The 27196-nt window shown below is 40.3% G+C and overlaps 1 protein-coding gene across 13 annotated transcripts in view; it reads right to left on the bottom strand.

Moving 5' to 3' along the window:
* Nucleotides 1-27196, bottom strand: part of CSNK1G1 (casein kinase 1 gamma 1) — a 193996-nt gene that overhangs the window by 110254 nt on the left and 56546 nt on the right. For all 13 annotated transcript variants that reach the window (XR_014809746.1, XR_002344535.2, XR_002344536.2 and 10 more), the window contains exon 2: nucleotides 9940-10340. Coding sequence is in view for 4 of the 13 variants with exons in the window: in XM_021093859.2 (XP_020949518.1) it covers nucleotides 9940-10120 (181 nt within the window). In the remaining 9 variants the exon portion in view is untranslated. The remainder of the gene's footprint in view (nucleotides 1-9939; nucleotides 10341-27196) is intronic.

Raw genomic sequence — 27196 nt, 5'->3', positions numbered from 1 at the left:
ACCCTAAAAATTTGCAAATTTATAGGAAAACTTTAACAATGCTGTAAAAACACAATACAGTTCCCCTGTGTCTGTGCGGAACTGGTTCTAGGACCCCCATGGATACAAAAATCTGTGACTGTGGATGCTCAAGGCCCTTATATAAAAATGGTGTAGTATTTGCACATAACGTAGGCACATCCTCTGTATATCAGATTCAGGCATCTAGATTACTTATAATACCTAACACAATGTAAATCCTATGTATGCGCCAGTCGCCTGGCACAGAGAAAATTCAAGTTTTGCTTTTTGGAACTTCATGGGACTTTTTTCCCCAGAGTATTTTCCAAGCCTGGTTGCTTGAACCCACAGAAACAGAACCTACAAATATGGAGGGCCAACTGTATCAGTTTTTCTGCATTGCTGCCTGGCTTCGTTTTTGGCTGATACAGGCTGATACAGGCTTGAGTTTCATTTGTTCAAAATGCAAAGATACTCTAACAAACTAAAAATTAAAAAATAAACATTTAATTATACAGTGCTTTAACTTTCAACTAAAGAAGAAACACTTGTGGAGTTTTCACTGTGGCTAAGTGGTTAACGAATCCAACTAGGAAACATGAGGTTGTGGGGTTCGATCCCTGGCCTTGCTCACTGGGTTAAGGATCTGGCGTTGCCGTGAGCTGTGGTGTAGGTCACAGATAAGGCTCAGATCCTGCGTTGCTGTGGCTCTGGCATAGGCCGGCGGCTATGGCTCTGATTCAACCCCTAGCCTGGGAACCTCCATATGCCACAGGAGCGGCCCTAGAAAAGGCAAAAAGACAAAAAACAAAAACAAAAACAAAAACAAAACAAAACAAAAACCACTTTTAAATCTTGTATTACCTTAAGCCTATAACCCCCACCCCCTTTTTTTTTTTTGGTCTTTTTTTTTTTTGCCATTTCTTGGGCTGATCCTGTGGCATATGGAGGTTTCCAGGCTAGGGGTCGAATCGGAGCTGTAGCCACCGGCCTACACCAAACACAAGGCAATGTGGGATCCGAGCCACATCTGCAACCTACACCACAGCTCACGGCAACACTGGATCCTTAACTCGCTGAGCAAGGCCAGGGATCGAACCTGCAACCTCATGGTTCCTAGTCAGATTCATTAACCACTGAGCCACGACGGGAACTCCAAGCCTATAATCTTTTAGATGAATGCTTTTCAAAAAATTTTAACAAAATAGAGCCACATCTTTTAAACAAAATCCTACTGTAACCTCAGTACATAGGTAACAGAGTCCTGCCTGCTCACTTTTCCTTTCTCTCTCTCTTGTTTTTCTTGTTTTTTAGGGCTGAACCTGTAGCATATGGAGGTTTCCAGGCTAGGGGTCTAAACGGAGCTACAGCTGCTGGCCTACACCACAGCCACAGCAACTAGGGACCTGAGCTGTGTCTGCAACCTATACCACAGCTCTCGGCAACACTGGATCCTTAACCCACTGAACAAGGCCAGGAATTGAACCTGCATCCTCATGGATCCTAGTCCGGTTCGTTAACTGCTGAGTCATGAAGGGAACTGCAAAGAACAGCCTACATCTTTTTTTTTTTTTTTTGTCCTTTTTAGGGAGGAACCCACAGCATATGGAGGTTCCCAGGCCTCCATAGCAGTCCACAGGCCTCAATAGGGGTCAAATTGGAGCTTTAGGCGCTGGCCTACGCTGCAGTTACAGCAACGCCAGATCCTTAACCCACTAAGTGAGGCTAGGGATTGAACCTGCGTCCTTATGGATGCTAGTCAGATTCGTTTCCGCTGAGCCACAATGGGAACTCCCCTTTCCAATTTTCTTATAGCAGGAAGCAACTAAGGGCACCAAGACTTTGGGGATGCAATATGAAATAAAATGCTTTAAATAATATGTATTTGTAAACTATTAATGATCACAATTTTCAAAAACAGAACTGGTTGGTAGGAGCTGAAGTTAGAAATTCCAATTTAAGTTCACTAGCGACAATTAAGTAATCAGATGAGGAAAGAACAATTCGCAGAGAAACTAATGTTTACACCCAATTTTAATCACAGAAATAAGTGTCTTATTAGAAGCAAGGGAGGAGTGTTTCATAGGACAAGCTGATACCCTTAGCCAATTTACCTTTGTCAGAAGCATTTTTCTGATCTGCACACTTCACCAGATACCAAAGATAGGAAAGAACAAAAAGGCCAGTTCCTGGGTCTCCATTTTCTTGTTTGTCAGTAAAAACATTCTCTAACACTATCCTATTTCACAAGGACAGTATAAAGATTATTAAAATTATATGTAAGACAATCAAGTAGATTTCAACAAAAAATACATTTAGGGAAAACAACTGTATGCAAGATGTTTAGTCTAAAGGGTCTCCCATAGGAGTTCCCGTCGTGGTGCAGTGGTTAACGAATCCGACTAGGAACCATGAGGTTGTGGGTTCGATCCCTGCCCTTGCTCAGTGGGTTAAGGATCCGGCGTTGCCGTGAGCGGTGGTGTAGGTCGCAAACGCGGCTTGGATCCCGAGTTGCTGTGGCTCTGGCATAGGCCAGTGGCTACAGCTCCGATTCGACCCCTAGCCTGGGAACCTCCATGTGCCACGGGAGCGGCCCAAGAAATAGCAAAAAGACAAAAAAATTTAAAAAATAAATAAATAAATAAATAAAAATAAAGGGTCTCCCATAAACATTAGGTACATAACTAATAGGATATAAAATCACCTATCTACTTATTCTTGCAACTATGAAGGGAAAAAAAGCTTTTACTTGTAGCTTATAGATATTTTCTTATTCTGAAAGAATAGAGTCATCTGTATCTTAAAATTTACATGATTCCACGTTTAACTGAGCAAAAAACTCAAAACTTAAAAAAAGTCCTCAAAATAATCCACGTTTCACAATTAATTAAAAAACAACCTGTAGATCTGTTTCCACTCCATTGAGTCCTCCTGCCTTTTACCCACCATCATCCTTCATCAACCTTCCTTTTTTTTTTTTTTGTCTTTTTTTCCATTTCTTGGGCCACTCCCACGGCATATGGAGGTTCCCAGGCTAGGGGTCGAATCGGAGCTGTAGCCACTGGCCTACGCCAGAGCCACAGCAACTCGGGATCCAAGCCGCGTTTGCGACCTACACCACCGCTCACGGCAACGCCGGATCCTTAACCCACTGAGCAAGGGCAGGGATCGAACCCGCAACCTCATGGTTCCTAGTCGGATTCGTTAACTACTGCACCACGATGGGAACTCCAATCTTGCTTTCTTAAATCTTCAAAATTCCCCTTTCTATTGAGGCAATATACATGGATAAGACTTCACAGAAATAATCTTTCCATTGAAAAATATGCAAAGGCCACAAAGAAGCAACTCTTGAAAGAAGAAATATAAATAAATATGAAAAGATGTTTAACTTCACCCATGAAACAAGATATTCTTTCTCCCTATCAGAGAGCATATATGAAAAGATTCTCAATAATGTTCAAGGTTTTTGAAGGGGTAGAGAAACACCACACATACACACACAGGCACACATGTTCACTCAGAAAGTAAAGGGAAACCATTTTCTGGAGGGCAAATGGACAATGTGTAACAAATCACAAGTACACATACATCTTTGACTCAGAAAGCACACTTCCAGGATTTAGCCTAAGAAATAACCAAATTTGGACTACATGAATATATTACAAGTGTCTGCAAGGATGTTCAATGTAGTATTATTATAACTAAAAAAACATAATTTGTATGTATATTAAGACTGGCTAGTAAATTACTAAGTAACTACAGACATTAATAACTATTGATCTATATTTAATCTGAACTGATAGAAGTTCATGCTGTATTAAGTGATAAAAGCAGGTTTATAGCACAGTGTGACTGCATTTCTAAAATATGTCCTGATCTACATTTTTTAATTCTGGAAAATTAAATTAATTAACAAAATTAGCAATTTTTTTTGGTCTTTTTTTTTTTTTTTTTTTTTTTTTGCCATTTCTTAGGCTGTTCCCTCGGCACATGGAGATTCCCAGGCTAGGGGTCGAATTGGAGCTGTAGCTGCCGGCCTATACCAAAGCCACAGCAACGCAGGATCTGAACCTCATTTGCAACCTACACCACAGCTCACTGCAACACCAGATCCTTAACCCACTGAGCCACGAAGGGAACTCCAAAATTAGCAGTTATGTTTGAAGACACTTTTAAGTAGAATTAAAAAAAAAAAAAATTAGTGCAACAGCATGTTATTTTCTTTCTAAATACGTTCCTTTAAGATATTTTTTGTTTATTGTTTTTCCCCCCAATTACAAAACACATGTACTGACTAGAAAAAAAAAAAAAAAAAAGAACAATAAGGAAGGAAAAAAGGAAACCTCTCAGAATTGTATAAATGAAGTAAAAGACCAAAGGGTATCATCAAATAGCTTCTCCTGCTTAACCTTAGGACACAAAGCTGTACTTAACATCTCCCTCTAGAAACTCTTCTCTGACTTTACGACTTCTCCACTCTTCAGGCTCTTCCTCTTCCAGCATCCCTTAAATGCACCCGCTTTCTCCCACTCACACAGTCCCACAAGCATCATCTTGTCACCCATGATTGTAAGCTCATTAACACCTACATGGTGATCATTTCTTTTTTTTTTTTTCTTTTTTGTCTTTTAGTGTTTTCTTGAGCCGCTCCCTCGGCATATGGAGGTTCCCAGGCTAGGAGTCTAATCGGAGCTGTAGCCGCCGGCCTACGCCAGAGCCACAGCAATGCGGGATCCGAGCCGAGTCTGCAACCCACACCACAGCTCACGGCAACGCCAGATCCTTAACCCACTGAGCACCGGCAGGGACCGAACCCTCAACCTCATGGTTCCTAGTCAGATTGGTTAACCACTGCGTCACGAAGGGAACTCCCAGTGATGATTTCTTAATCTCTATCTGAGGCCTAAACTTTTCTAAATTTCAGAGTCACATTTCCGCTTATGTGCTGCACAGTCCTCAAAGTCAATATATTCACAAACTCTAACTACTTGCTTTCCCCACCACCTACTCAACTTCTGCATTTCCTGTCTCTATTAAAAGTTTTCCTCATCAACTGGGTCTTCCCAAGCTGGCAAACTCAGTCATCTTTGACCCCTTCTCCTAAAATAACTGGTGACCAAATCCTGCCTGTAGACTACCTCTGAAATTTCTCCCTAATCCATCCATTCCTGTCCATCTCACTGCTATTTTCTGAGCTAAGGCAGGCCTGGCCACTACTGACTTGGACTATGTATGTACCCATTATATGCCATACAGAGTAAAAGGAGTTAAGAATATGAAGAAATATGAGAATATGAGATTATCAATAAAGCAAACTACTACTATCAAGCATACACTGAGGTAAAGATGGAAAACCACGACACGACATGACAAATACTACAATTAGAGCAAAATCCACAAGATGTCAACCTCTTTCCTATCTGATCTAATCTTACCACTACCAGGAATTATCTTTTCAGAACACAAACAAGAGAATGTCACTCTCCTGTTGTAAAATGTTTGATGATTCTACTCCACTGCCTACAGGATAAAGTCTAAATGCTTTAATACCATGCAAACAGTTCACAATCTGGTCCCAACCTACCTAATAGCCTCATCTATTACTTTTCTTTTACTTTACATCCCATAACCCAGTCATGTATAACTAACTAGTCGCTGCCCTGACAATATGCTAAACACTTTCACAACACATAGTGTTTGTGCCTCCTGCTGATGGAGAGGGCTTCCTGGTGCTCACCAGTGAAGTCCTGTCCTATTTTCAATCAAATAATACTCCTCTGTGAAACTTTCATTAACCTTCTCTGCCAGCAGTTTTTATACAATCTATTACAATACTTAACATTTTGTGTTGTAATTTTTCTCTTTCTACTACTAGACTGTGAGGTTCTTTTTCATTGTACTTGATTTACAATATTGTGTTAGTTTCAGGTGTACATGTAGCAATGTGATTCAGTTATGCATATTTTTTCAGATTCTATTTCTTTTCAGATTATCACAAGATACTGGATATAGTTCCTTGTAAATTTACTGCTGTACAGTAAATTCTTGTTGTTTATTTTAAATACAGTAGTGTGTCTCTGTTAATCCCATACTCCTAAATTATCTCTCCCTAGACTGTGAGATTCCTAAGGACACCATGTTATTCTCTGTATCTTTCCTAAAGTCTAACGTGACAGTAAATACTCAAGAAATGCTTGTTAAATGTATGATAAGGTAGAAATAGATTTACAGAGAACCAAAATATACTAATCATTACATTACTTTTTGGTTCTCTGTCTAAAATCCAAGAGTTTATCTAAACAGTAAGGCCACTATCTACCACATTCCCCATACATCAGGAACCCAAAGGAGTCTATGTTTTTTTTCCCTCCGTCCAGTGCATCTGGCTGTCTACCCACCTGTCCCACAAATCACAACACTAAGTAATACAGATAGAATCCCTGCCTTCTAAAGGGCTTATATTCAAGTAAGGAGAGACGATTAATAGGTAAACAAATACATAAAATAATTTCAGACAGTGATCAATGCGATGAATTAAAGCAGTTTGATGGGACAGAATGTAGCTAGGGGAGAAATGTGTTGTTTTAAATGGAGGTGGGAAGAAAGTCACAGAAGGTTTCTCTGAGAAAGGAATATAAAAGCTGGAGTTCCCGTCATGGCGCAGTGGTTAACGAATCCGACTAGGAACCATGAGGTTGAGGGTTTGATTCCTGCCCTTGCTCAGTGGGTTAACGATCCGGCGTTGCCGTGAGCTGTGGTGTAGGTTGCAGACGCGGCTCGGATCCCGTGTTGCTGTGGCTCTGGTGTAGGCCGGTGGCTACAGCTCCGATTGGACCCCTAGCCTGGGAATCTCCATATGCCGTGGGAGCGGCCCAAGACCAAGAAATAGCAAAAAGACCAAAAAAAAAAAAAAAAAAAAAAAGGAATATAAAAGCTGAGGCCTGAGGGATGAGAAGCAAGCAGCTAAGCAAAATTTTGAGGAAAGAACTCTGCAGGCCAAAGGGACTATAAATATAAAAGCTCTGAAACAGAAACACACTTGAGGAGTTCCTGTTGTGGCTCAGATCCCGACTAATATCCATGAGGATGTGGGTTCCATCCCTGGCCTCACTCAGTAGGTTAAAAGATCCGGCGTTGCCATGAGCTGTGGTGTAGGTCAAAGACGTGGCTCAGATGGGGTGTTGCTGCGTCTGTGACATAGGCTGGCAGCTGCAGCTCCTACTGGACCCCTAACCTAGCCTGGGAACTTCCATATGCCATAGGTGCAGCTCTTAAAAAGAAAAAAGAAATGCACTTGACTATTTGAGGGACACAAGAGACAGAGTAGCTAAAGAAAGAAAGAAATTTGGAGAAGAAAGCACAACCCCTGTAATGGTAGCCTGGGAAAAGGCCTATCTGCACCTGCATTGAGTTTGAAATTTCCCAGTTTACACTGGGAATGGTGCTACAGAATCTTCTACTTACCTCCATCACAGCAAGAGAACAATCAAATGGGGTATACAGCACACCCCATTGTCAGAAAGATTTTAAATGAGAAGCTCCTGTCATGGCTCAGCAGTTAGCAAACTCGACTAGCATTCCTGAGGACTCGGGTTCGATCCCTGGCCCCGCTCAATGGGTTAAGGATCCGTTGTTGCCATGAGCTGTGGTTGCAGATGCGGCTCGGATCTGGTGTTGCTGTGCCTCTGGCGTAGGCCGGCGGCTACAGCTCCAATTTGACCCCTTGCCTGGGAACCTCCATATGTCACAGGTGAAGCCCTAAAAAGACAAAAATAAAAATAAATTTTAAAAAAGAAAGATGTAAAATGATTCTGAGAAGTACCTTTTCTAGTCCCTGTTGATAAAAAGAATTCCTAGATACAATACCCTAACAATAATGGTCCCAGGGTTAATGAAAATCTCATCAGAACACAAGAATAAAACCTTATGAAAAGAATGACAAGTCCTTTCAACTGACTATGAGGCAAATAAAAACGAGATCTATCGTAATTACCCTAGATTCATTAGAGGAAATAAAACACAACACTTCACCACTCCAAAAATATACATGGGCTAGAAATTTATCCTTTTACCTGAATAGATCTTTCTATTGCTTTGTAAACTTTTTGTAAACTTAAAGATCATGTAAGACAAAGCTAGACTTAAGTAATTAAACAAAATAGATTTCCAGAGTTCCCGTCATGACTCAGTGGTTAATGAATCTGACTGGGAACCATGAGGTTGCGGGTTAAATCCCTGGCCTTGCTCAGTGGGTTAAGAATCTGGCGTTGCTGTCAACTGTGGTGTAGGTTGCAGACGAAGCTTGGATCCCACGTTGTTGTGGCTCTGGTATAAGCCGGTGGCTACAGCTCCAATTAGACCCCTAGCCTGGGTACCTCTATAGGCCGCGGCAGCGGCCCAAGAAATAGCAAAAAGACTAAATAAACAAATAGATTAAATAGATTTCCAATTTTCATTGACCAAGGTTTTTCTTCACCTTTATGGAAATTAAAAATGTTGTATGATGTTTTGAGAATGCATGAATTTATAATGCATTATAAACTGCCTCTCAGCAGTAACTTTGTGGATGTTTATATCATAATATATAATATATTTAATTCAAGTACTACTGTGATGTTAGAGCAAAGTCAATCCATTACATAAAGGAATACTCACAAAACTAGCTGCTAAAGCAACTCAACGGCTGCTAGCAACTCAGGCAGTGTGAATTATTCCTATTCTCAGGAGCAACTGCGGGTTTTGCTAATCTGAACATGAACACATCACTAAATATAAAAAGCCTTTCACTATCCTAGTCAGGTCTTAAAATTCCAGGCTGCCAGCCTTCTAGTGGTAAAAACAAATTCATTCTCAGCATCCCTAAATTGAATTCTACACCCAGTGATCTTGTCTAGCACAGTGATGTTTCCCTGAATCTCTCTCCGGGGGAATCAGAGGTAAGATTTTTTTTCCACCTTTTGGAAAATAATCAGAAGTAGCAGAGGTAACCAACAATAATCATCTTACTTTCTCACGCTCCTGTTCCTTTAAAGGACAAAGTCTCTTAAACTGTATTTTCATAATAATACACAGCCTCAACAGCTATGAGAAATAAGAAAATATTTTCGCCAAAAAGTAGACCTCCTTACAATCTCCAAGCTGATGACCAATTTCATGTATTTATAAGACCTTTCATTTTCTCTTCCCCATTTAGCAAGGGAGGGCCATAAAAAGTTTATAAATATCCAATCTACCCTCTTCCCAATTTCACATCTTCAAACTGGTTGATTCTATTATTATTCATCATCTCGCTCATAAATTAATATTTGAAATTTAAAAATCCTCTCTTTAGTTGGGGAATAAAGTTGAATAATTTCTCCATGGACTTCTACCTCAGTACTTATGTTGGGACCCCCAGGAAGAAAGGCAAACATAGTATCAGTTGGAAAAACCTCCCTAAACAGGATGTATATCATTGCAGACTAATTTGGGTATTACTGGGTAAGGCTTTATTCTTCCCTTACTAGGAGTAGAGTCTGAATTAAAACAAGGCCTTAATCCTTTCTCAAAGTGTGGTTCAAAGACCAACAGCATCTGGATCAACTGGGAGTTTGTTAAAGAGACAATACAGAGCTCTATTTCTCAAACCAGCTAAATCAGAATTTTCACTTTACTGAAATCTGTATGCAGATATGCCTTCATCATAAATCTCAGAATTGGTGGAAAACTTACAATCCTATCACACACAAAGAAGGATGAACCTTGGATGACAATTATAACTGATAATGACTATAGTCCTCTTCACAATTTCGTTAGTTCCTTTAATAATGGATCCTCACTATAAGAGTTTCTCCTAAAATTACAAGCTGCTTGTCTGGAAACACACCATTACATATTACGGCTGCTGTGGCTCTTGTTGTTGTTTAGTCTAAGCCAATAATATAACCAAATTCTTACCTAATCTGAGCTCTCCGAAGTTCCCACACCCTATCTTCTTGCCAACCCTGAAGTTGGGTCCCACCATAAGAACCCCAGAGGATGTTGAGGAGCCAGATGGTCGCGAACAGTGTGCACTCCTTTGTGCCATGGGTTTAGTTGTCCGTTGTCTTTCATCCTTCTCCCTACTAGGATGGTCCATGATAATACACGACAAAGTCTCTGCACGAGTAGCCTTAATCTGTATACCTTTCTTCAATACAAAAGTATGTCCAAACAAAACCGTGGTCAGAGTAAGGAAAGGAGTTCTTTTGGCACCATATTTATGTTTCTAACTTATCTCCAGGAGATGAAAAACCAGTGATTAGTTCTTGTAGGACACGTAGTCTGTAGTTCCCAAGCATAGGAGGATATTTTGTAACCTAGGTAAAAATCAAGAAAGCATACAGTTAAAAAACTATATTTTAAAACAACTTAAAGTTATCACTAATTAGAATGGACACTATCCAAAACTGAGAAAAGTGGATAGCTTCCTGAAAGGGGTTTTGGTTTTATATACTCCAACAGTTTAACCATCTGGCCTAGTAATTCATCTGGTAACATATACTTAGTAGGCTACAGGCCAGGGAAGCTAAAGGAACATACAATCTTTAAACATAAAATGCTTTCTTCTAATGTTGTACATATGACTCAAAAGAAGACTATCTGTTAGCTTTTTAATCACTGGCTAACAAAGATATGGTGGGGTTCAGCCAAGTTAAACTAAAGGCAATAAATTTCTTCCCTTTAATTTGCACAGAATCTACCAGAAATGAAGCTACCCACTACTCACTGTCCCCCTTCCTCCATCCCCACCATTTATCAAGCACTGACAGCAATCACAAAATCCAAAACAAGCTACTGATTAAAGAAATTACTTCTATGTGGCCTTCCCAAAATCCTAGCGGTACAAAGTAGTACTAGACTAAAGCTTTGGAAAGCTCAACTTTTGGTCTACTTTTCATTGCGGACTGAGTATATAATGACAGACAGACTGCCTAAAGCAGATCCTTTGCACACCCAAAGTGAAAATAAATCTGACACAAAAAATCTTAAAATTCATCTGTACCAGAATTCTACAGTGTCTCAATTCAGGACTAAGTCCAAGAGAAAAGTTTACAATGAGATAATTTTGATGCTATTTTTGATAATCTACGTAAGTATCCTTAACAACAAGAACAACGAAATTCTGTTATCACCAATCATATACTAAGCACATAATGATGTTTCACATTCATTAAAAATTTTCTTGGGAGTTCCCGTTGTGGTTCAGTGGCTTAAGAATTCGACTAGTATCCATGAGGATGAGGGGTTCGATCCCTGGCCTCACTCAGCGGATTAAGCATCCAGTGTTGCAGCAAACTGTAGTATAGGTCACAGGTGCAGCTCGGATGTGGTATTGCTGTGGCTGTGGTGTGAGTTGTCAGCTATAGCTCTGATTGGACCTTTAGCCTAAGGAACTTCCATATGTGGTGGGTGAGGCTCTAAAAAAGACAAAAAAAAAATTTCCTTAAGATTTTAAGGAAGAGAATTAGAAATGCTTGGTTATTGTTACATTTATATAATAAAGCAAATATGTCTAGACTGTAAGCTTCTTACGGATACCTTTAACTCCCTAGTATAGGAATAGGCACAAACCTGTGGAAGAAATGAACAAATGGGTACCTGATCCAAAAATATAATCTTACTTACATCATTATACTAGTTAAACTGTTTTCATCTTTTCTGTCTGCTTTCTTTGGATTATTAAAACTGCATAATGACTTTAGGCTTCCATAAAACCAATCATCCCAGAATTCAGGAAACAATACATCTACATTCACAATGTAAATTCTGTTAAGGAAAAAAACTAGAGGGAGTTCTGTTGTGGCTCAGTGGTTAATGAACCTGACTAGCATCCATGAGGACTCAGGTTCAAGCTCTGACCTAGCTCAGCGGGTAAAGGATCCAGCATTGCTGTGAGCTGTGGCGTAGGTTGCAGATATGGCTCAGATCCCACCTTGCTGTGGCTGTGGCATAGGCTGGCAGCTGTAACTCCGATTCAACCCCTAGCCTGGGAACTTCTATATGCCACGTGTACGGCCTTAAAAAAAACAAAACGAAACAAACAAACAAAAAAAACTAGGGTAAGAATAAAGGTTAGCAATTACTAGGTTTTCTACGTGAACAACATTATGAATTTATATTTTTCCTCTCTTTCCCTTATTACAATTTTATCTATTATCATTCAGTTACCTCTGCTGTTTACCCAAAGTGCCTCAAACAATATTAGTAAAGAGAAATAAAATTTAAGCTGTTTTATTAGATAATCCTATCTTAACAAGTGGTTCTATATCTATATATTAGAAACTGTCAGGCTATACTTTCTTCCCTTAAATTACACCTTTTTTCACAGTTAAAGAGTGTCTTAGCCTATCTAGACAGTTTTGAGCTTTCAACTAACTCCCAAAGTTTCATCAGTTATCACTGGCCTTATGAATGGTCTCAATTGTGAGACTTGGAAAACTGTACTACCTTGTCTATTGTTCTTCCTATTTTTCATTTGTGTTCATGCTTTTCTAACAGGTGGAGGTTATTTTTATAATGCTTGTCATTAGCTTTCTCCATTACACTTGTAAAATTAGGGTCAGTAGACTCATATAACATCAGGTTGAGTAATCGCTCACAGCCCTCATATCCATGTATACTTGCATGTATGTATTCAGAAAACATACAATAGCACTTGCCAGGTTAGAAACCTATAGAAAGCCAAAAATTACATTCAGCTGGGAAAAGAGTGGTTTTTATATCTGCTTGTAGACTGGAACAATCACTTTACCTTCCTCAAACATGGTTAAAAAAACCTTACATTTATGATATCAGTGTCCTATTCACTCACGAGACATTAGCATGATCTAATCTATAATTACAAAAGATGAATAATATTCAGTACTACTTTATATGACATCTCTCATTAGAGAAATCAAAATAACTGAATGATACAATTTATTAAAATCCTACTTCTTTACCACCACTCACTGCTCAAAACTATTTCCTACTTCTCAATTATAAACTCTTTATCTTGTCATTTGAGGCCCTTCAATATTAAGGATTTAAAAAGCTACTACATAAACTCGAGGAGCATCTACTCTTAGCTTTTATACCCAGAATGGCCTCTTAGGTCTTCTGTCTTATTTAAGACCTGACTCATATCCTACATCCTTTGTAAAACCTGTTTTTTGTTTTTTGGCTTTTTTTGTCTTTTTGCCATTTCTTGGGCCGCTCCCACGGCATATGGAGGTTCCCAGGCTAGGGGTCGAACCAGAGCTGCAGCCACTGGCCTACGCCAGAGCCACAGCAACTCGGGATCCAAGCTGCATCTGCAACCTACACCACAGATCACAGCAACACCGGATCCTTAACCCACTGAGCGAGGCCAGGGGTTGAACCCACAACCTCATGGTTCCTAGTCGGATTCAATAACCACTGAGCCACGACAGGAACTCCTGTGAAACCTTTTATAACCAATTCATCATTATTGCTTGGAGCACCACTGTCTATATCACCATTTGCCACCTACCATATATCAGATTATACTGATATGTACTCTTAATATTCAGTTTGATTCTAAGCCTTTAAAGTTAGGGATGTTGGAGTTCCCGTCGTGGCGCAGTGGTTAACAAATCCAACTAGGAACCATGAGGTTGGGGGTTCGATCCCTGGCCTCACTCAGTGGGTTAAGGATCCGGCGTTGCCGTCAGCTGTGGTGTAGGTTACAGACGTGGCTCAGATCCTGAGTTTGCTGTGGCTCTGGTGTAGGCTGGTGGCTACAGCTCCGATTAGACCCCTAGCCTGGGAATCTCCATATGTCACAGGTGCCGCCCTAGAAAAGGCAAAAAGACAAAAAATAAATAAATAAAGTTAGGGATCTTGTCATACCTCTTTTAGTTTCTTGCATGTAATTGGTACGGAATAAATACTGAAGAATAATTATGATCTTACATAATAAAAAAGATTCCTAGTGACATAACCAAATATTTATACAAAATAATAAAAGAGAACTCTAATTAATCCTAAGACCTCTTAGAATTCATCTAGCAAGAAACTAGTAGTATTTCATGTAAATCCATTAGTGTTAAGATACAGGCTAGTTAGAATTTCCACTTCACAAGAATATTTCATGGTTTATTTACAATTACTAGCAGATAATATGTAAAAGAAGTACCTTAAGAACCAGGTCAAGTGGAATACCCAAGTTAAACATTAGGAGATAACTTTAACCTAATTTTTCAAAAATGGTTTCCCAGGTCAGCAGTAAAAGATAAACTATATGCTTATATTGTTCATCCTCTTTTTTTAACAATAGAAGGGGAAAGGAGAGAATTTATATAAATGCAATAAGCAGATGTTTATTTTAATGGTGAGTAAACTATTTGGCAATCACTTGAACTCATTTTTTTTTTTCTTTTTAGGGCCTCACCCAAGGCATACCAAAGTTCCTAGGCTAGAGGTCAAATCAGAGCTGCAGCTGCCTACACCACACTCATGGCAATGCAGGATCCGAGGGAAGTCTGCGACCTACACCACAGCTCACGGCAATGCTAGATCCCCAACCCAGTGAGCAGGCAGGGCCAGGGATAAAACCTGCATCCTCATGGATACTAGTCGGGTTTGTTACCACTGGGCCATGACGGGAACTCCTTAACTCATTTAGTAAACATGTTAATGTTACGATGCATATGTATTTGACAGCAATGTCCTTAAGAAGCCTATTTCTAGTAGTTTCTACCACTTTAGGCATGCCTGAATTAAAGAAAAGGTATTTTTAAAGTATGCCAATCCACAAGTTCTTTGCAATCAAGTATCTGAAACTGGTTTACTCTTCAGAAGTCATCACTCTATCAATAAAGCTCCACTTAATTAATGAATAAACACAGATTTATACACATAGTTTTCCTGACTGAGAAATTTTAAGAGCTCTTCAGCAGATTAAAGAATTACCGCTAATAGTAAAATCAAGAAATGCAATTCATCAAATTGCAGGTGGGGAACTGATGCCAAATCTGCTTGGTTTACAATACAGTTAAAGAATAGAGCTACCTTTAGCAGTAGTTAATGAAAAATTTTCTTCAAAGCCCTAGAAGACACATCATTCCATCATACTGAAATGAGAAAAACTTACGTTTCCAATAACTACCACCTGAACCAATGCATAAAAAAAAATAGGTCAAAATCAAGAGTTCGTTTGCCCAAAGTCACTCTCTATAAGGCAGCAATGGATGCTCTGTGGGAGAGACAGGCATGGTCTTCTACTATAAATGAAATTACTTAAAGTGAATTTATTGCTTCATGTAATAGTATTTTGGGAAGTTGCATGAAGGCTAAAAAAATTAAGTCATATTTTAAAACTGTCAAAAAAATATTTAAAGAATTACAGCTATGAGGGAGTTCCTTAGTGGTCTAGGAGTTAAAATTCTGGGCTTTCGCTGCTGTGGCCCAGGTTCAATCACTGGTCTGGGAACTGAGATCTCATATCAAGACACTGTATGCCATGGGGGGGTGGGGGGTGGGGATTTCAGCTGTGAATCTAAGTGAAAATAAATCAATGATTTACAGTTTGTTATTTCAGATTCTTATATATTGGCATTGTCAAAAATGAGGAACATAAATATTTAAATTTTAAAGTCAAAATTTTAAAGCCTTTGTTGATAGTCATGACAAGAGATTGTCAAGCTTCTAAATCTCTTATGATACAATTTATGATGAAATTGTTTATCAGTGCAGGACTGCTAGCTTGCTTGGTAAGCATATGTTTAAACAATCTCCAAAGTGACCAGACTCTCTCCTCTACTATTCCTTCATGACTACATGTTGGTTTTGGTCCTAATGCTTGTAGCCTCCTGGTCACAAGCTTCAGCTTCAGGTATCACTTCCCATACTAGTGTCCAGGACAGAAAGTAAAGGCCAAGTGTAAGACTTTCTCCTCAAGCATCTCTTTTTTGGTAGAGATGAAAATTCTTTGCAGACCCTGGAGCCAAATTCCCCTTATGTTGAACTGCCAATAAACAGTATCTGCAATAATACCTGAAATTCCCACTGTTAAGTTCCTTAAAGAATGAGATCAAAGTCTAATGTGATGTTTAGAACATAGGATAAATTTCAAGGGCAGTATCATACCCAAAGAAAGTACTCAGTAATTATTCAATAAAAATGATATCTGCACATGTGATTATACCTGCATTTGTGCTTAAAAAAAAAAAACTATCAAAAAATCAGAGGACAATTTTTAAAAGTATAATGCAATTTAAGTACAAACAAAAAGGCTCATACTCATTTTATCTTTTTTTTTTAAAGGGACACAAAAAGAACCTCACTTTAGTTAACCTAACAAATAATAAAAATCTATTTATTTTAGCCAAAATACATAATGCAAGTGCTATTGTTAAAGGGAAGAACAATGTTTACAGGTTCTGGTTTGAGGTTTTTGTTTTTCCAGAAGGAAGGATTTATTACTTGCAGCAAGTCAAACACTGGAGATCTTTCCCAAAGCACTGTCTTGGTTCTAGGGTTACTGATCTTTTTTCCACAAATTCCAGTTATTAATTTCTTCCATTCTTATTATTTTAACTCTCACTGCTCAATTTATTCTGATAATTATTTTTTCTTTCTTTCTTTCTTTCTTTTTTTTGGCTTTTTTTAGGGCCACACCCGCGGCATATGGAAGTTTCCAGGCGGCTTGGGGTCAAATCGGAACTGTAGCTGCTGGCCTACACCACAGCAACAGCAAAGCCAGATCTTAGCCATGTTTGCAACCTATACCATAGCTCACAGCAACACCGGTTCCTTAACCCACTGAGCGAGATCATGGATCAAATCCCTGTGTCCTCATGGATACCAGTCAGATTCATTTCCACTGAGCCAAAACCCGATTATTGCCCGTGGCCATTACTTTGAACTCTTTATCAGGTAAATCACTTATCTGTTTCATTAAGGTTTGTTTCTAGAGTTTTATCTTGTTCTTCTGTTTAGAAAATACTCCTGTTTCCTTGACTCTGTGTTGATTTCTGTACATTAATTAGACAAAACAGAAACCTCTCCCAATACTCATGGAGCAATCTCCTGTAGGAGATGAGCCTTATCATTCAACTAGGTACTAGCCCCTGGTTGTCTCTTAAATCTCTGTTACTGTCCAAGCTCCTTTCTTTGGACAATCTCTTGGGCTCCCACCAAGCCCTGTTAGTGTCCCAAAGAAGGGATCCCCACAGGACCTAGATGTCGGCTGACTAGAAGCTGCACCCTCAGGAGCAGCAATTTAGCTCCTCTACCCCTTTTTTGGTGACGCCCACGGCATGCAGAAGTTCCAGGGCCAGGGATCAAAACCTTGCCACAGCAGTGACAACACTAAATCCTTAACCCATTGAACCACCAGAGAACTCCAAAAGCTTTTAAAGTATGCAGATAGATCTTTCAAAGAGACTGGGAGCTGGGCTTTTGTAATTTGCTCCCTCTGAGCTAAGCTCTGGGGAGATAGTCAGAAAAAAGCTGGGTTTTTTTTTAGTTTTTATTCATATTTATTATTTTGTGGCCACACCCACAGCCAAGGATCAAACCCATTCCTGTGGCTAGGGATAAAATCCTAGCCACATTAGTGGTCTGAGCCACAGCAATGACAAGGCCAGATCCTTAACTCAATGAGCTACCAAGGAGCTCCCTAAAAGCTGTTTATTATAGGGACCAACGAATGCAAGTGATCAAGAGGTACATTCCTTAGGAGGTAGCACAAAAGCCGGGGCAGCAGATGAATATACAGCTCATTTTAGGGAGATACCAGAGAGACTGAGCAGAGTAGAGGGAGAATGCAGAAGTGACACCTGCCAGCCTCTCAGGTCTTCATGGAGGATTGTGCTCTGTTCCTAGATGTATACTAAATAAGAAATTTGACCCTTATGTAACAATTTTTAGAGCATGAGAATAGTCCTCTTTCAGAGAAAGACTGGGAGATGGGCATGTTTGCCTTCTGCTTCTGCACTGAAACCTAGGGGGAGAGTCACAGCAAGGATCTATTAAGAACTATTTTTTTGGGAGGGGAGTTCCTGCCTTGGCTCAGTGGTTAACGCATCTGACTAGCGTCCATGTGGGCTCGGGTTCGATCCCTGGCCTCACTCATTGGGTTAAGGATCCAGCTTTGCCGTTGAGCTGTGGTGTAGGTCACAGACATGGCTCAGATCCTGAGTTGCTGTGGCTGTGGTGTAGGCCAACAGCCACAGCTAGGATTCAACGCCTAGTCTGGGAACCTCCATATGCTGCAGGTGCAGCTCCAAAAAAAAACAACAACTATTTTTTTGTTTGCTATAGCCTTTAGGGTCCCACACAGATACAAGTGCCATGGCTTTCAGAGCTAGGTGTTTTGGAGGCCCATCCCTCAGGTGGAAGACTCAAATGCTGGGATGCTATACGTTAGGTCCCAACCCTTCACTCCTCAGAGAGAAGCTGGGAGTTGTAAGTTCTCTCCTGATTGTGTGTCTCTGTGCTGGGGATGGGAAGAATATGTCTCAGCCTTTCCTATCCACTTCGATATGAGTATTTTTCTCATTTGCCCAATGTGAAGGAGTTACTCAACTAGTTTCTGGATTCCTATCAGAGAGAATTCTGTGTGTGGCTGTAGATTTGGTGTGTTTGAGGGAGGAAATGAGCTTAGAAGCCTCCTGTCAACATCTTGGACTGGAATGGAACCAAGACCAAGTCCATCTGACAATTTTCAGTCCTTCAGTACTTCACATTTTTTCACATCTTGCCAAATTTTTACTACCATTTAAAAAACATACTCTCAAAAAAAGAAAAAATAAAAAAAAAAACCAAACATACTCTCAGAGTTCCCTGGTGGCCTAGCAAGCTAAGGATACAGTGTAGTCATGGCTGTGGCTTGGGTACTGTTGTGGCACAGGTTCGAGTCCTGGCCCAGGAACTTCCATGATATGGCCAAAAAGAAAAGAAAAAAAAGAAAAAAAACCCCAGCAACAACAATATACTCTCAGCCAGTTATTTTGTGAGCATCAACAAACGACTCTATTTTTTACTTTCTTTTTTTCTTTTTTTTCTTTTTTGACTGCCTGGAGGGATATGGAGTTCCAGGCCAGGGATTAAATATGAGCTGCAGGGAGTTCCTGTTGTGGTGCAGCAGAAACAAACCCAACTAGGAATCATGAGGTTGTGGGTTCGATCTCAGTGGGTGATGATCTGGCACTGCCATCAGCTGTGGTATAGGTCACAGACATGGCTCGGATCCCACTTTGCTGTGGCTGCTGTGTAGGCCAGCAGCTGTAGCTCCAATTAGACCCTTAGCCTGGGAACCTCCATATGCCGCAGGTACAGCCCAAAAAGAAAAAAAAAAAAAAATTTCTGCACTACAAACTCACTGTTTAGAAAATGAAAAGCTCTAGAGAAAGACAAGCTACAGACTGAAATATTCACAAAACACATACCTGAAAATGGGTAGTTATCCAAAATGCACAAAGAACTCTTAAAACGGAACAAAAGGGGGAGTTCCCGTCGTGGCGCAGTGGTTAACGAATCCAACTAGGAACCATGAGGTTGCGGGTTCGGTCCCTGCCCTTGCTCAGTGGGTTAATGATCTGGCGTTGCCGTGAGCTGTGGTGTAGGTTGCAGACGCGGCTCAGATCCAGTGTTGCTGTGGCTCTGGCGTAGGCCGGTGGTTACAGCTCCGATTGGACCCCTAGCCTGCGAACCTCCATATGCCACGGGAGCGGCCCACGAAATAGCAAAAAAAAAAAAAGAGAAAAACAAAACAAAAAAAAATGGAACAAAAGGAAACAACCCGATTTTAAAAATGGGCAAATCATAAACGATACCTCACCAGTGATATAAAGATCACAAATGAGCATATGAAGAAACGCTCAACATCATATACCATTAGGGAATTATAGCAAATTAAAATGAGATACAGCTACACACCTATTAGGATGATGAAAGCCACTTTAATGACTACTATGCCAAAGTCCCTGTCCTGTGTGACTCTAACTATTGGCCTTCTCTGTACCTACATCTGGGCTCTCTGATTTGTGGTAAAGAAAAATGTCACAACTTACATCACTATAAATATGTGGTTTCCTAATTCAGTAGAACCATGTACCAGGCTAAGCAGTCCTTCTGCTATTTGCCTCCTTTTTTTCGTCTTTTCTAGGGCCGCATCCAAGGCATATGGAGGTTCCCAGGCTAGGGGTCAAATCGGAGCTGTAGTCGCCAGCCTACGCCAGAGCCACAGCAACTCGGGATCCGAGCCACGTCTGCAACCTACACCACAGCTCACGGCAATGCCAGATCCTTAACCCACTGAGCAAGGGCAGGGACCGAACCCGCAACCTCATGGTTCCTAGTTGGATTCGTTAACCACTGCGCCACCAAAGGATTCCTGCCTCCTTATCTTTAGCATAAGATCTTCCACTTTACACAGGAATTAGAAGTCACATCCACTACTGGAAGAGGGACAGGTTGGTACAACAACATTACTAGAAGATAATTATACTACTTAAAAATATAGCTGCAATTCCTTTGACTTTTAAATCTCATTTGAACAATCCATAAATACGTACAGAAATCCATGAAAGTGTACTAAAATATATAAGGGAGTCACGTAATATACACATATTTATTTATTTATTTTTGTCTTTTTAGGGCCACATCTAGGGCATATGGAAGTTCCTAGGCTAGGGGTTGAATAAGAGCTGCAGTTGCCACCTACACCACAGCAACTCTGGATCCCCAGCCCACTGAGCGAGATCAGGGATCAAACCCGCACCCTCATGGATACTAGTTGGAAATGTTTCCACTGCACCAAAACAGGAACTCCACACATCATATACACATAAACTTTATGCCCTTAGCTAAATAAATTAGTAAATAAAGGAGTTCCTGTTGTGGCTCAGCAGTAACAAACCTGACCAGTATCCATGAAGATGCAGACTCAATCCCTGGCCTTGCTCAGTGGGTAAGGATTCAGCATTGCTGTGAGCTGCAGTGTAGGCCTCAGATGCAGCTGGGATCTGGCATTCCTGTGTCTGAGGCATAGTCTGTGGCTACAGCTCCAATTTGATCCCTAGCTTGGGAACTTCCATATGCCACAGGTGCAGCCCTAAAAGCAGACACAAACAAAAAAAAACAAAATAAAATAAAATAGTGAAGTCCAGCCTTACCCACCATTACGCTGAATAAAGAAAAAGCTGAGGGTACAATAAATTAGAGAAGTAAATCTTGTTTCCTCATACTACATTCATATGGGCTCTCAATGTATGCGGATCTCACAAAAAGGAATGTAACTTTATTGATTAAGGTAGGCATTTTTCATACAATATACCCAAAATGCACTAAAGCATCTAGTACTCAACTAAAGAAACACCAACTTGATCCAATGTTAGGCAGGGGTGGGGATGGGGGGGTTGACCACATTGGATTTATCTGAAGGCAATATGCATGTTTCTGAAATGTTCACCTGACTATATACATGATATAAACCTCATGTGATAACTTGAGAAGCAAACCCTGAGTATGATTTGACCCTACTATACTGATAAAGACACTGAGGGTTTTTTTTTTGTTTTTTGTTTTCCTCTTTTGGAATTTCCTGGGCCAGGGATAGAATCCAAGTTGTAGCTGTGACCTGCAGTACAACTGCAGGATCACAGGATCTTGCTTTTTTTTTAGGACCGCATCTACGGCATATGGAGGTTCCCAGGCTAGGTGTGGGACTGGAGCTGCAGCTGCCAGCCTATACCATGGCCACAGCAATGCAGGATCTGAGGCACGTCTGCAACCTACACCAGAGCTCACAGCAACACTGGATCAACATAGCCAGGGATCAAATCCACAACCTCATGATTACTAGTCAGATTCGCTTCTACTGTGCCACAATGGCAACTTCAGCATCACAGGACTGAACTCCCACCTCCTCAGAGACAATGTCAGATTCTTAACCCATTATGCCACAGTGGGAACTCCTGAGTATTATTTTTAACAGCAAGATACTAGAGTTAACTTTAATTTCCATGACTAGGAGAATGGTTAAATAATAGTATATTCATACATGGAATGCTGTAAGCTATTGAAAAGAAAAAAAAAAAAGGTACATCTATATGTGCTAGCTTTGGAAAGATAATCAAATACATTAACCTTTCTTTTTTCCTTTCTTTCTTTCGGGCCACACCAGAGGCATATGGAAGTTCCCAGGCTAGGGGTCAAATTGGAGCTACAGCTGCCGGCCTACACCACAGTCACAACATCTGCGATCTACAGCTCATGGCAATGTTGGATCCTTAATCCACTGAGTGAGGTCAGGGATTGAACCTGCATCCCCATGGATACTAGTCGGGTTCATTGCCACTGCGCCACCATAAGAACTCCCTATTTTTTTCATCCTTTTATAGCCGCACCTGAGGCATATGGAAGTTCCCGGTCTAGGGGTTGATAGGAGCTGCAGCTGCCAGCCTATGCCACAGCCATAGAAATACCAGACCCGAGCCACATCCATGATCTACACCACAGCTCACAGCAATGTCAGATCCTTAACCACGGAGCAAGGCCAGGGATTGAATCTAAATTCTCATGGATACTATGTCTGGTTCTTAACCTGCTGAACCTCAATGGGAACTCCCCAAATACATTATTTTTTTTAAAGGCCTATTTCACATTAATATATATAGTATGATTCCATTTTTTAAAAAATTAAAATCCTTTTGCAATCTCTCATGTGAATATAGTTTGTGTGTACTTAGAAAGAAATCCAATAGGATACGTAAGAATTTGAACACTCAAAAAGTAACTAAAACATAGAAACAAAAAAGAGAAACTGAATATCAGCTAATCTCTGAGGAACAGGATTAAAGGCCAAAGAATGAAACTTTAAATTTCTATTTTACACTTCTGCATTCTAAATAATTTTACATAAGCACATACTGGTTACTTTTAGTTACTAATTTTTTTTTTTTAGTCTTTTCTGTGGCTGCACCCATGGCATATGGAGGTTCCCAGGCTAGGGGTCTAATCGGAGCTTTAGAAGCTGGCCTACACCATAGCTACAGCAACAAAGGATTCAAGCCTCATCTGCAACCTACACCACAGCTCATGGCAATGCTGGATCCTTAACCTGCTGAGTGAGGCCAGGGATCGAACTGGCAACCTCATGGTTCCTAGTCGGATTCATTAACCACTGAGCCATGAGGGGAACTCTTAGTTACTAAGTTTTTTATCTTACCAGTTAATACAAACAAAAAATCCTATGATGTAAATTCCCTTGGTTTTCTCACCAAACCAGCAAAACATGCCTATAAAACTACTTGTCTTTCTTCACCTTCTTCCTGTTTCATATAGGAGAGGTGGCCCTCTTGCCAAAGGCAAATCATTTATAAACCTCACTGTATTTTACTTCCCTCCTATCTATAACTTTATCCTCCTTTTCTCTGCTGACTTCCCACAATGAGCATGAAATGAATATGTTCAAAACCTTACCATTAAAAACACAAACTCTAGGACCCATCCCTTGATCTGATTTCCTGTCTGGCAACCATTCTCTCTCTCTCCAAAGGCCCTTCACAACCAAACTGAAGAGTTGTCCTCACTCACTGTTTCTATTTCCTCATTCCTGAACACACCGCCACAGGGTTTTTAATCACATCCCTCTAAATCGTGGATATCTTTCTCCTCTCCCACGTAAACCACATCCTGGAGGCTAAATCCAAGCAACACTTTACAGTCCTTATCTTGTTCTCCTGACACTGGAAGCCTTCTGTTCTCTCTTAAAATATTCTCTCCCCTTTAGATCCGTGCCATCACTCCAGGTTTTCCTCCTCTCATGGCTCCTTCTTACTCCACCTCCTTGAACGGTTTCATTTCCTCCCAACACTGGCCAAAGCCTATCTCCCTTCTCACTCAAAACCACTCCCATGCCTTGTAGTCATACATTCATCCAACAAATATTTAACAAGGGTCCATTATGTAAGACACTGTTCCTAGGCACTCCTGTACTGTTCTAAGCACCCAACCACATGTTCATTTACAACCTGGTGAATTCTAATTTGTATTTCCAGCTAACACCTTTCTCCTGAGGTTGAAACTATATACTCATGGGTATACTCAATTTTCCTACCTCAACACAGAAAATTCAGACACCTCAATTTCAACAGTCCCAATTTCAACAGCTCTCACTTCTTCAACCACCCCTCTCTTCCCAAGAGAACCTCAAACCTACTTTTCCTGTGTTCTTATTTCAGTGAACACTACTAACAATCTACCCAGTGACCTAAGCGAGACACAGAGGAACTGTCAATTTTAGCTCTTAAATAACACTCAAATCTATAAGTGTCTCTCAATCTTCATTATTATCACTCTGGAAAAGAAACCTTTCTCCCACAGGCATGAAACAAATCTCTTGACTGATCTCATTTCCAGATTTCCCCTCTCAACTCCCTTACCTCTCTGTACCAATCTGTGAAGCACTGTAGCCAGAGGGAACTTTCTAAAATGCAAGTCTGATCATGTCATCTTCCAACTCAAAGGCCTTCAAGAGCTTCCCAATGCCTATAGATAAAAGGCTTCGAGTTCTTCCTGACCTGGCACTTGCTCACCTTCACAGCTTCATTTTAAACCCTTATGTTACATGCTACTGTACACCAAACTCACTTTATTTTCACCCAAGGGACCTCAGCGTGGATCCCCCTTGTACCTCTGCTCCTTAGTTAACTCATGCCCCTCTTTAGCTTTTACTTCAAAGTCTCTTTCTCTGGAAAACGTTTCCTTTGACTCAATTCTACATTTTGGGGCTCTCACCCACTCTTTCAGAATAACACTAACCACAGTAACCACTTGTTGACTTGTGTATTAGCTCTGTGAAGGTAGGAAGTGTTTAATTCACCATTTTATTCATAGGGCCTGGCATAGTAGGTTCTCAAATATTTATAAAGGAATATATAAATGAACAAACGAGTTCTCAATCTTGGTAATCAATCAAAGAACAGATTTAACAGGTTCAAAAACCCAAATCCAAGAGCTCATAATTCCTGCCATCATTCTGAAGAGAAAGAAAAACCTAATAATCACAAGACAATTGTGCCCTGCCTTAATTATATGTAATGTATTATTGCAGAAAAGGCACTGGTCATTAGAAAAGCATGAACCAAATTTTTACCCATCTTAGACGGTATAAGACAGAATCAGAAAATAAAAAAATAATGACCAAGACACTCGTTTTGTTTGGAATCCACGTCTAAGCATTTTCATCTGGGAGTTTCTCAGGTATTATCACTATTTGGTTCCTAAGCATATTTCTAAACTATGCAAAAACAGTCTATTAGACATAGGTACACAGTTGGTTAAGTGGAAGACCAAAGCTAGAAATCTGCATTTTTATTCTCAGTCTTGATAGCAATTTACTTCCCTCTATTTGACTCACCGCCTACAAAAAATGGGGGAGGGGGGCCTACCTGAAACTTACTGTATCTTTTACTGGAGGAAAAAAAGATTTAAATTGTTTTCTTTTAAAGAAAAAAGGAAAGAAGAGATGGTGGGGAGGTGAGGAGAGGATATACTAGGGACTTACAATTTCCAGTTTTGCATGTAATAAGTTCAGAAGTCACCACTCAGGAAGGAGTTCCTGTTGTGGTGCAGCAGAAATGAATCTGACTAGTATCCATGAGGACAAGGGTTTGACCCCCGGCCTCACTAAGTGGGTTGGGGATCCGAAGTTGCCTTGAGCTGTGATGTAGGTCGCTGACTCGGCTCAGATCCCGAGTTGCTGTGGCTGTGGTGTAGGCTGACAGTGGCAGCTCTGATTTGACCCCTAGCCTGGGAACTTCCATATGCCATGGGTGCGGCCCTGAAAAAAAAAAAAGAAAAAAAGAAGTCACCACTCAAACAAGTAAAAAAACTGAAGGAACTGAAAAATTAACACCTCTTAGGGATCAATAAGAGGGGAGAACATAGGGCAACCACTGCTGCCAAGAAAGAAGAGAGGCAGGTGAAAACAAGGAATTACTGGAATACAGACTCAAAATATGCAGCAGGAACCAGTGCCGGGTAAGAAAATCTGGATTGTAACTGACAAATTTCTGGAGGCTCAGTGTGGACAACTCTAAGCATTAAAGGCTCTAGGGAGACCCTGTCATAGGAAGGACCCCACAATTCTGTGAGATTTGCCTCCAAGTGCTGGACCAGGTTCCCATAGCAAATACCAGAGGGAAAAAAAATCCCCTTGAGCTTCCAGCAGGGGAAGGGGAAAGCGAACTCTTCTGAAATACTCCAGAGGACTCTTTTTAGAGAGGCCCGCCCTCCAGAGAAAACAGGTAATCAGAGCCTAGCCTGCTGGGAGAAGGGAACTACTTTAGCCACTTCTAGACTTTTACATGGTAGAAGGAAAATACCCAACTCCAAACCACTCCTGCCATACTGTCTCATGTAAGCAGGGAGAAAAAAACTTGTGACACTCACAGACCAGAGGAACAGGTTCACTAAAAGACTGGCACCTAGTCACAAGACTACAGAATGCTTCCCCTCTCCCTTATGTCTCACCACTCTATTACTAAAGTCCTACTTACAGCAGTTCCTTTTACCGGGTATATCACATCTGTCTATCAAAAGAAATTACAAGGCATACTAAAAGACAAAAAACACAATTTGAAGAGACAAAGCAAGTAAAGTATTAGAACCAGACATGGCAAGAATGATGCAATTATTAGACCAGGAATTTTATTTGCTAAGGGCTCTAATGTCCTTCAGCAGTTGAATCAATATATAAGAAAATGAAATAGTACAGTTATTCAACATTTAAAAGAAATGAGCTAGCAAGCTGTGAAAAGACATAAAAGAAACTTAAACGCTTATTACTAAATGAAAAAAGCCAATCTGAAAATGCTACGTGCTGTATGATTCCAACTATGTGACATTTTGGAAAAAGCAAACCAATGGACTCAGTAAAAAAGATCAGTAGTTACCAGGGGGAGGGGTGCGGGATGAATAGGTGGAGTACAGACAATTTTTAGGGCAGTGAAACCACTCTGTAAGATTCTATAACAGTGCATACATGTCATCAACATTTGTCCAAATCCATAAAGTGTACAACACCAAAACCCCTCTCATGCTTCCAGCAGTGAGTGGGAAAAATGAACTATTTTGAAATAAGGCAGAGGCTTAAACTAAAAGTTTTGGGTAATTATGATGTATAAATATAAATTCATCAATTGTAACAAAAGTTATCACT

Source organism: Sus scrofa, chromosome 1, assembly GCF_054392235.1.
Source record: "Sus scrofa isolate SSC_HxYL_T2T_F1_AM1 chromosome 1, Sscrofa_HxYL_maternal_Yorkshire_Landrace_v2.0, whole genome shotgun sequence".
Taxonomy (NCBI): Eukaryota; Metazoa; Chordata; class Mammalia; order Artiodactyla; family Suidae; genus Sus; species Sus scrofa.
The sequence above is the reverse complement of the archived record's forward strand: the minus strand, read 5'-3'. Positions and strand labels throughout refer to the sequence as shown.